General features: G+C 38.2%; 1 protein-coding gene across 1 annotated transcript; it reads left to right on the top strand.

The window, feature by feature from the left end:
- On the top strand, positions 1-5721 carry LOC118469659 (uncharacterized). Its single transcript, XM_035943800.2, has 5 exons — positions 1-162; positions 1740-1848; positions 2673-2792; positions 3068-3146; positions 5194-5721. The coding sequence occupies exons 1-5, from the start codon at positions 65-67 to the stop codon at positions 5283-5285; spliced, it is 498 nt and encodes a 165-aa protein (XP_035799693.1). The 5' UTR covers positions 1-64; the 3' UTR covers positions 5286-5721.
- The last annotated feature ends 6209 nt before the right edge of the window (positions 5722-11930 follow it).

Here is an 11930-nt window from a genome sequence, read left to right as displayed (position 1 = left end):
CATGTCATTGGAACTGCAGTCAGAGTGAATCCAGACGAAAGCTGCTGACACAGTTTGGAGGAAAATGCATCTGGTCCGTTGGGTCTTCGCAGGTCTTCTAGCAGTCGGCTCATCTGAACTCTGCTGTGCTGGTCCTCTCCATGCACAGTGCAAAGTAGAATGGTACGCTTTGTTTGTTCCTTTTATCTGTGTAAGACTGAAAATATTGAGTAGCTGATAAATGTGTCTCAGAAGTGTTGGCTCTGGTTCTAGTAGCTGTCAGAATATTCTGTTACACATACTAATAAATAGTGTTGGTGTGGTCCTGCTTCACGTTTTATAATGTTTACAGTTGATGGATCAGAAATGTAGATAACTGTCTTGGCTCTTTGTCCTTCCACAACTACTCTGAATGTTGAAGGAAATCATAAATCTCTGTTAGACCTCTGTGGCAACTTGCTAACTTTCACCCTGTTTTATATTTAACCCTTAGATGCTCGAGTGATTAGACCGTACAGTCTTCCATAAGTAGGTCAGTAATGACCTGTATAAGAATCAGAGTGTTTTTATGCCATTTTTGTCGTTTTGGTTGAGAATAATCATTTGCATTATTGTTTGTGTTAAATTTTGGTCCACACAAGAATGATTTTATGTTTGAAATGTGTTTATTTTTCACTTTATAGCAGATTTTGAACATTTTGATAACTGAAAAAGAAGAATATTACACAGAACAGCAACAGAAGAATGTCAACATCCATTTTGTTGATATTTTCCACTCTTTTCCTCCAGCTGTTGCTGCTCTCCATCCCTCCATCACCTCTGTATGATATTGTCAGTGATGAAGAGCTTGGGGTAGTAATTCAAATATTACAATTTCTTTAAAAGTATAAAAGGGAACTTAAAAATTGAAATGGAATAATATCAAAAGCATGTTTTTTGGAGAAATATCTAGAATATGAAATGATAAAAACGTTTCATTACAAAGATATTGTAAGAAAATGACCTCACTGGATGATTTTTGATCCACTGCTGCATCTGAGGGTTAACAGAATCTTACAGATTATTGATTGGCAATATAACCATGCTGTTTCAATTCCACGTCTGAAAATATTTAGGCTTCTGATGCTTCTGATGAAACCAACTATACGTTATATTTCAGAAAGGAAACCTTGCTGGTTTAGTTTTTCCTTGGTTTTTGTATTTCTCTTTTTTGGGATTAAGTCTGGTTTCCCCCTCAGCTCAGTTTCCTCTGGCTGTATTCACTTTAAGTCTGTTGTCTATTATCCCTGTTTTATTAGTCTAGTTTTAGTTATTCATATCAGTTCCCTCCTCTGATGTCACATTGAGTATTTCTTAGGTTTTTTACTTTTGCCTCTTCTTTGAATTAGGTTTGTTTTGCTCCTGCTCTTTTCCCCTCAGTTTTCCCCATTCTATGTTGCTTTCAGTTCTTTCCTTGCACAAATAAATCCTTTTTTTCATCCTCAATGAGATATGAAGAAAATATGAAGAAACTCTGATTCATTTTTGCAGTTTTTAATTGACTCAGGCTATCTTGACCCCACATTCAGCACAAGATAAATACCGTTGCCAATAAAATGCTGCTGGTATGTAAGCAGAATCATACAACAGAATGCTTTAAAATCATCAAAAACCAGCACACACAGCCACCGTCCACTAGATGGTATCATTTGATTTATAAAGCTGCTTGATACAACCAGCGTACTACCATTCAGTGGATGTGCTTGTTTTGTTCCGTCTAGGTATTTTGGGATCCCATGTCAGGAGGTTTATGAATCCCTGGTTTCACAGATTAAGAAGTGGAGAACCATGTCTGGTTGCAGCCTGGGAGGACAGAGGTGCCTCTACAAGGTGTGTATGTGTCCTCAGTTCATTACAATGAGTAAGTATGTAGGAGGAATCATCAGCGTTTACAATTCATTGGTGACATATCTGTTTGCTTTAGCAACGACAGGAAAATAGAAACCATTCACCACCATCATCAAAGCCACAGCCAGTAGAAAAAGTTGGTAATAACTTAGTTCTGTGATTCAATACTCTGATAATCCAAAAATTCTTTTTCCTTGAGGCATTATTTTATATCTTTATCTTATTTCAGTTTTGGAGTTTGAAATTTGTTAATTTATTCGGTATTTCTTTCCACTTTTGACCAGCACTTTTCTTATATTTGTCTATTTTGGTGGTTTAATTGTGATCATTTCTTATTATCAGACGCTGATGGCAGTGTCACCAAAAGTACAAATCATGATTGGTTAAAGCGAACTGAGGCTCCATTCACAAATATTGCTAGACTTAGCTTTAGCATTTCTAGCAGAGAGTCCTTAAGAGTGACTTTAGAATATTCTTAGAGCTCGTCTAACAAGGAAAGGTGGGAAACATTTTAACTGAGTGAGGAGATGAGGTTGACCCGACTGCAAGGTATGACACGTTCTTTAAATTATGTGTTCGGTTGATGAAAAACAAAATAATGCAATCTTAGTGATACTAAACATAGAATGGAAAGTGTCTTTTTTTTAAATAAGGAGCAACTCTTTGCAGTAGGAAGCTTTACCAATACGCCCTCTGTTGGTTGTAAGTTTTAACCAAAGAACAAAATAAAGAATCTTTGTGTTCCTGTAACTTTAACTTTGAATAAAACAAACAACAAAATGAATAAACTATTTGTCCTTCTACAGTTGCTGTCAGCCTCTGTCCACTTTATAGCTGCCAAGCACACCACTCCCTTTAAGAGGTATGTGGACGACATCAGCTTCCGACTGGTCTCGTATCACTTCTTCACTTGCTGTCACGTTTCGGTAGGTTTTCACTCTCCTCTTAGTTTCTGCAAAGTTAAACAAGCAAAATGTCTGTCATCCAAACACTGAGAAAAAACGAAACTAGTGTCTGAGTCTCCATTCTTTTATCTCCACTCATATCACTCCTTTCTGTTCGTCTCAGCCTCTTGCTGTGAAGTTCTTCCTCTATGGTGTCTGTTGTTCAGGTTGTCTGTTCTCGCCTCATTTGTCTTTGTGTGGTCTGTGGACCATAGTGTTTTATTTAAATCTAACAGCTAACTCGAACTCTGTCTCAGGCCATGTCCATCTCTGAGACCTGGTATGCCATCACAGACCACGGCACCAACTACTGCAACCTTTACAACCTGATGGAAGGTAAATTTAACTAAGGATGCGATGATGATGCTTTAAAATGAGACTTTATTGTTCAAATGCAACATAAATTAATAACCAATGAAATGAACTCAGCAATGATTGATATCTGGAGAGAATTAAGCCCATCAAGGAGGGACTACACATATTTCTTATATGCTATACTCCACAATAGATTCTGTTTCTACGTAGGGCATTATGGGCTTATCAGACCATAGCCTGCTGCACTAGATGCTGATAAGGGATATCAACATCTAGTCCTACACAACAGATCTGAACCATATGATGGACCAAATCAAGAAGGACATCAAGGACTACTTGGAACAAAATAACAATGATGGTCTCGCTCATAATGCTTTGGGAGCTATGGAAAGCTGTTTCTAAGGCGAAATATTAATTATAGCTTCCACTTGAATAACCCGATGGGAAAGGACTTAGATCAGTTACAATCAGCCCTTAAACAGTTAGAATGAGATCATGAAGACATAGTTGACCCAATAATAAGAGAACGAATAATAAAAAAAAGAATGAAATATATACGATGTACAGATTGAGAATAAAATCCATACAATTAAATGCTCTTTGACTAACATTACATACCACAACCTGAATGATTTGCAGAGGTGTTTTGAATCATTTTATGATAACTGATATACCATCATTCATCACATTGACAGAGTAAACATGGAGGAGTTCCACTATGATTTGGCTTACTAAATGAACTAATGGTCACAGTAGTCAGCTTTTAGTTGAAATATCAGAGAAAGAGACAAATACAGATAGAGCTCATCTCAAATCCTCTCAAATGACCCCTTGCCCACACGGGTTCCCATCCCTGATCAGAGAGGCTATCTTCATTAAAGACAAACTCAAGATAACATCACACTAATCTTACATGTAATTAACTTTATAACATAATGTGATTTAGACGCTGTGCATGTGGTGCTTTGATTGTATGGTCATTTCTATATGGCGTTTTGGATACATTTTGAATATTAAATAAAACAAAAACAGATCATAAAAAAAACAACAAATGTACAAACATAGGACCAGACAAAGAACAAGAACTCAAGCAAATGAACAGTGGGTCAGTGAACATGGTAGACAAACAGATGGTAAAACATCAGTCCAAGCTATGCCAGAACTGCATTAGGAAAAAGAACCAGATGGTGAGCTTGAAAACATGGAGTGTCCAGCACAGTCTCCAGACTTCAACCCATGGAGCTGGTTTGGATGAACTGGACAGAAGAGTGAAAGCAAAGCAACCTACAAGAACCACACATTTATGGGAACTTCTGCTGCAGAGTTGGGAAGAACTTTCTGAAGAATATTTGATTTCCATTGAGGAAAGAATGTCACCAGTGTGTTGAGCTGCTATATCTGACAAAGGAGTCAGAAGTTTAGAATACACTTTAGTTTCTAAATTGATTTTTTCTAAATTTCATTTGTTTATTTGGTCTATACTTTTATTTCAGAGCACAGTGAGACATTAACATGCAGAATTTCCAGTATAAAACAGGAAAAATTGAGTTGTTCTAAAACTTTTGACCAGTAGTGTATATATGTTTTTTTTTTTTGTTTTTTTTTAAAGAAACCCAGTAAGCCTTTTACTACTGTTTAGTTTGTCCTTGTGCTTAATTGAGCAGATAGGGACCTCCCTGGTACAACACAAGAGGCAGCATTAGTGAGGCTGTGTCCCCTCAGGTACTGATGAGATAATGAAAGGCAGAGAGGAGCCCTTCATATTATCCAACTCATCACATCACTGCTGTTTACCAGGAATGAGAGCTCTCTGTGTCACACACTAGGAGTCAAATAATAAAATATAATCATGCAAGGGTGCAGCTATTGCTGTAGATTTCAGAATAAATCTATACAGAATGTCTATTGGGTTAATTATTTACTTGTGTCTTATTGACAGGAAGTTATTACTTTAACAGCCTGATTAATCTTGAAGTTTAATTATTGCATGATAAACATTTTTGTTCTGTCTTTTTCTTCTGTGGACAGATGATCATCAAACCTGTTTCTCTTGTCATTTTTTCAACAGGAAGTGGTCTAACTGAATCCAGAGGTTATAAAGAGGTCACCAGTGACTTTGTGTGCACCCAGCGCTCCACCGCTAACTGTACGGTTTACTGACTGAGTCTATGAGGATCTGAGTTCATTGCTGTATAGAAAACGTAATTACTGGGGAGTTTAGAAGAATGATTTTCTTTCTTTAAAACTACAATTCACATGCAGGCTGCTTTCTGTTGTTGTATTTTGGGGTCCACTGTCCTTTCACTGTCACTTTCCTTATGCAATAAATGTATAATGAATACACTTTAATTCCATATTCTATGAAGAATATACAATAACATACATTCCCATTTCCCTAGTAAATAACCTATGATTAATGAAGTTAAGTTAGATATGTCTAGTTGCTTCATAATCTACTTTGAAACTTTCTTAATAGTGCGATTGATCTCATTTGCTATTTTGCTCATTTTATTTTTACTGTGCACATTATTATGCCATGTACTGCTACTTTACCTTTTGTTGTGTAAAATAAAAAGTGATTAAATGATAAAATCTAGATTCTTCCTTGCATTTCTCCAATGGAATGGAAAGAAACGCCCCTTGTATTTTGTTAAAATGAGCTTGGAGACAAAAGTAATCAACAAAAGACAAAACAAGCATTTCATTAAATTAAGTTAAATAGATCTACCGCTTCTTTAGAATGCACAAAATAATACATTTATACTAAAAACAAGACCAACTAGATTCTAACAATCTAAATATAACATTATTCCTTGTGGTTGTACTTGAAAAAACTTTAAAATTTCCAGAATGATTCAAGCATTCAATAAATGAGCACACAACTATTCTATTATCTCCAGAAACCTCCGCTGGCTGCTGTTTAAATCAGACAATTCCTGAAACAATGGTCTTCATGGTCTCCTTTAGCAGCATTGTAGGCATTTAATGTGCTCAAGAATCATCAGTGATACATGGTCATTTTGTGACAGCAGAATAACACTTGATTGGTTACATTACCACAGATATTTACTGACAGCTGATGTTCCCACTTTATTTGGCATTTTAGCACATTTCCCACATGTGCTCCAATTAACGGACTTATTTTATTGACTGAAAGTCTAATTCCAGCATTGTCATACAATAAATGGTTTACGAGTGTAATATTTCCTAAATAAAGACGCCCTGCTGCCATCTTTGTTTTAACAAAATGTTTAAAAAAAATGTTTTAACATCATGTAAAATGTGCATGTTAATGATTGGAGAGGAGCAGATGGACTTAAGCCCGGGCCTTCATTCAATTCAGGTGATCCTGAGTAGCACTAACTATCAGCTTCATGAAATATGAAAGTCTGAAGTTACAAGTAGTGAGGATGTCTTCCTCCTGAACCCAAACTGGGAACAGAGGAGCTGATAACTGAAGGCTCTGCCTCCTGTTCTGCTTCTGGAAACTCTGAGAACCACAAGAAAACCTGCAGACTGACAGAGAAGGGCTCTGTTAGGATGATGTGGTACAATAAGGTCTTTAGATAAGACGGAGCTGGTCATTAAGAGTTTTATATGTTAGAAACAGGATTTTAAATTCTATCCTGGATTTTACAAGGAGCCAATCAAGAGAAGCTGATACAGGAGAAACATAAAAATCTCTTCCTGGTTCCTGTCAGAACTCTGGCTGCAGGATTTTGTATCAGATGGAGGTTTTTAATTAATCACTGGGACATCCTGATAATAAGGAATTACAATAGTCCAGCCTAGAAGCTAGAAAGGCATGGACTAGTTTCTCAGCATCACTCTGAGACAAAATGTTCCTGAGTTTTATGATATTACGCAGACGAAAGAAAGCTGTCCTACAGACTTGCTTTATACATATGTTGAATGACATATCCTGATCAAAAACAACTCCTTAAAATACCTTAAAAGGGCGGTTCATGATTGAAAACCATCTATTGTGCAGAGAAAAGTGGGACAAAATTTCTTCATGGTGATGTAAAAGACTGATCACAAGCTGTAGCAAACATTTGACTGCAGGTGTTGCTGCCAAGGGTTTGCTTTTTCACAGGGGTGATAAAGGTTTTTAATAATTCTTCAAATATACCATAATTTAAAAACTGCATTTTTTGCTTTGTGTCTTATCTTTGTATAATATCCAGTAAATATAAATATTAGTGTGATGATCTGGATTATTTAAGTGTGAAAAATGTGTAAAAATGGAAGATTTCTGTAGGGGGACAAATACTTTGGCACTGGATATGTATGTATGTAAATGCACTGACACAGATATGCAGCGACATTCAGAAACAGGAATTCTATTAAACTGGTGAGAACGCTATCCTTTATTTGGCTATTATTTTACAACACATTGATTTAGAAAGATGTGATGTTCTCAGTGAGATGAGAGAAGCTGAGCTGACCCTGCTGCTTGTTCAGAGGGTTGGAAAAAGGATTGCATCACACCAAACTGGACACTGTTTCAATATTTTTAAAATTACTGAATGTTTAAAGCTGCCTATGTTTATTTATTTATTTATTTTAAATAGAGGCAGGAGGACTCAGATTCAGTCTACATAGCTACATAGCACTCCCTTTTAAAGCAGTCAACATATTCCAGTTTAGGCTTTTTTCACCACTAAACAATTAGTTTTGTGTTTTATTTGAAATAGTACCTCCTAATGAAGATAACAAAAATGTCAGCTGTTTTTTTAAACTCTAACCTGATCCACAGAATACACTGAGTAACCTCTTCCCTCTGATGGACCCTGGTAAGTGGGCACACATAGTTCATGTAGTAGACAGCTAATCACAGGACTACCTAACTATTTTTCATACCCATGTACCATTTTCATTATAGAGTTTATTGTTATGATGTCATTTTATGGTTTGGTTATTGAGTAACTGCCTCAACCACAGTGCTAAGTTGAGGCTAGGTATAGTGCACACAAGGTCTTGCATCCATCCATCCATCCATCCATCCATCCATCCACCCACCGGTCACCAGGGGGATGGAGTCTGTCCCAGCTGACTTAGGATGAAGGTAGGGGACACCTGGACAGGTCACCAGTCTATCACATATAGAGACAAACAATCACACTCACATTCTCACCTACAGACAGTTTAGAATCATTAGTTAACCTCAGCATGTCTCTGGACTGTGGGAGGAATCTGGAGTACCCAGTGAAAATGTATGCAAAAATAACCAACCATTTTCTCACCTGGTATCATAATCCTTAAAAAGGTCACATGCACAAGCATGAACACATTTGCAAAGTGGAAACTTAAAACTCCCGCTCCACATAGTGTTTGCTTCTGACCTAACACACACACAACTTTATACTCTTTAGATACATTTAATCAGATTGTGAGTGGGATTTGCTTGATGTGGTAGTTTTGGTTATGCACTAATTATTAATCAGGGATATATTGCTATATAGTTTAAATTTATGAGAATTATGTTTTTGTTTGATTTATTTTAGATTTTTCTGGAGCTTTTAAGCTGGTTTAATAACTAGTTGCAGCTACCTTAAAAAAGAGCATAAAAGAAAACAGCACACACCAACAGGAAGCCGCATGGTGAGAATAAAGCTGTGGATACTATTCAAAGTTGAGCTGCAGCCTGACGAGGGGCATCATTCTTTCTGACACCTAAACTAGTTTTCGCTCTTAAAAATGATGGTAGACTGTGGAGGGTGGAGGGATTCACAGAGAGAAAATACACCCCTAGCTGCTTGTGGATCGCAGGGCAGTCTTTATTAAGGGAGCAATATGCTCAGTTGGGCTTTGCCATCCATCACCAGGTCCTGCTCCCACCCCACTGCATGCTTTGAGCACATTGGATGTCTTTTCTCAAGCTGAGCAACTGACTGGCAAGCACCTGTAATAACTCGCACTGTATCATAGCAAAATGGCTGCAAAGCCACAATAACATGCTAGCGAATACATAGTCAAGTATGTATTGTGTCTTCCAATGGTATAAATAAATCTAACAAACAATAATCACTTATAATAAATTACATTTGTGTTTTTGCAAAACATAATAATATGATGGGAATTTATTAGATTTAAAGACAAAAGCTGAGCAGAGGTGATGGAAAACCAAAGTTCGCCCAGTTGAAGTGGGGTGTAGGGTAGGGTTTTGTTGCAGGGTCAGCTATTTCACTTTTGAGGGAGCTGGGAGTGCAGGGACAGAATCTCTTTTCCCTGCCCCAATGGGCAGAGATCCAGGAAGAGGAAGTGTAGATCAGGTGGGGGCGTGGCCTGTTAGAGTCTCTCTGGGACCATGTGGCCATCTCAGGTAAGTCTGTGGTGTCAGGTAGTGGCTGTGTCTTTGTTTTTTTCTTTATAGATAGCATTAGCAATTATCAGTTAGCACTTAGTACTTGCATCCTAGATGAAGTCTGCTTGTTTAGTCTCTGTGGTGAGCTTGGCTGAAGTAGTGGTGTATTTTAGCAATTAGTGGTTAGTATTAACAAGCAGCACTAGCAAGTTTGGTGAGCTGGCTTGTATAGTTTCTTTGTCAGTGGTAAGTTTGCTTTGGACATGGTAGTAGTCTGGCAGCCAGCATTAGCATTTACAGTTAGCACTAGCAGGTTTGGAGAGTCTATATGTATAGTTTCTTTGCCACTTTTTAGCAGTTGGTACAAGGTATTCAGCAGCTTGCACGAGCTAACTGTTAGCATCGGCGCTGGTCACTACCTGGAGCGTCTCCTAAACGGGCCTGGGTCAGTTGAACATAGCAGTGCTGTTTGGATTGTGTAGGAACAGTGTGAACTGGCACTAGGGGGGTGAATCTGGGATGCCAGAGTTCATCCTAGCATCCTGGAGGTGTTGTGGGACTAAACAGGCGTTTGAAGGGAGGTTTCCACCTGATGACCCCCAAAGATGTGTTTATAGATGTGTGTATAGTGATGGGTCAGGGATGCTAGGGCCTTCATTGAGTGTGCATCTTTCTTGTTTGGAGCACAAGTGTCTTGTGTTTAAATTAACTGTTTCTCATTCACCTATTCTCTCTCACACACACACACACACACACACACACACACACACACACACACACACACACACACACACACACACACACACACACACACACACACACACATATACACACACACACACACACACACTCCAACAGTGGAAGAGCTGCCAACCATCAGGAGCAAGTTGGAGTTCAGTGTCTTGCCCAGAGACATGGAGCCCAGGATCAGACCTGAACCACGGCGACCCAGGTCCTAGGTTTGGATCTCAACTGTGGTTCTCTGGTTTTTTATGTCGTCATCCCCACCCCTGCCCCCACATTCCGCCCCTAAAGCAAAGTGGACTAAAAATGCCCCTTGTGCTGACTGATTTCTGAAAGATTCTCTCACTCTTACTGCATTTAGAACATTTTCTAAGAAGCTGAACAACTGGAATAATTTGGGCATTGAATCAATCAGGAAATGGTCAGTCCATTGCTCACTGAAGCAGGAAGCTGTCTGAGACACACCCAGGGTGAACATGACTGTGTGGCATTTTACCAGCCTCATTCCTAAATGTGTGTTGGTGGCAGTCTCTAAAACCACATTCAGATGTCCTCTGGATGCTACTAAAGGCAGTCATGCAGTTGAGTTTGACTAATCTTTATAGAACGTACTGTTGCTCTTTATTACTTTTAAAAAGTTCTAGTGATAAAACAGATTTGTGTCTCATAACTAACTCTGCTCATCAGACTTATACTGAGAGAGTGTAGTAGTAGGTCTGACTTCAAAATAGCTACAGCTTTCAGAGATCATTTTTAATTGACAGTTTTCTGTCTGTCTGACACGTTTTATCTGCCCCCTCTGTGTCCGCATGTGAAAGCATTTCACTCCACCCCGATCTGTCCAATTTAAGGGCTACTTTGCATGCAATGTGCATTACTGCGCATGTCAATATTGTTTATTCAAGAGTAAAATGCATACTGTTTTGATGTGTCAGTGTTATCACTGCATGTTTTTTTTCTTCCACACAACAGGAGTGAGGACAGAGAGCTGCCAAGAAAATACACACTCATCCACGGAACCAGTTTACTCCTCTTCCCCTCCTTCTTCCTTTTCTCCTTCTTTCTATCTGTCTGCATGACTCTTTACTTTCTTGTCTGTCTTTCGTTCAAAGGCTGCCAAATCCTTCCCAAACCAATTAGAGTCAATGTAAGGTCCTGAGGGGGGCCCTGTGGTGACAGTAAAGGCTACGGAGTGGCAAGGGGTCTGAAGAGGCAATCACAGTCTGTGGTATTCGACAATATCACAGAGCAACAACAATAGCAGGCCATAAATCAACCCTGGAACAGTGAATGGACATTGACTTGTTAGAGATTGGGAGACAAGAATAGTAGCTGGTTGAAGGGGCAGCAAATCTATATCCAAAATCACAAAAACAAAGGAGGCATGCATGATCATAAAAATCATGGTGAAAAGATGTCTATCACCTTCTCCAAATTTGTATCTTTAATAAAGACAGCAAAGCATTCGTCTATAGTGTAGAACAAAATTCAAAACATTTAAAAACAATAAAATAGTGAGAAAAGGTGTGTAAACAAAGCAAAATGTTGTATATTTTATATTGTCAAAGTAGCCATTGTTTGCCCTGCTAAGTTTTTCACACAGTACTGGCAATATTGTAACGTTTCATAATATTGTTGGCTAGAACATCATCAGCTTTGTAGGAAACTTCATGCCTGACCATCTCATATTTGATTTTTTTTCTATGCATACGTATGTTATTAAGTAAAATGTGTAAAATCTGAGGTCATAGGTA

Source organism: Amphiprion ocellaris, chromosome 22 (genome assembly GCF_022539595.1).
Source record: "Amphiprion ocellaris isolate individual 3 ecotype Okinawa chromosome 22, ASM2253959v1, whole genome shotgun sequence".
NCBI classification, from domain to species: Eukaryota; Metazoa; Chordata; class Actinopteri; family Pomacentridae; genus Amphiprion; species Amphiprion ocellaris.
The sequence above is the reverse complement of the archived record's forward strand: the minus strand, read 5'-3'. Positions and strand labels throughout refer to the sequence as shown.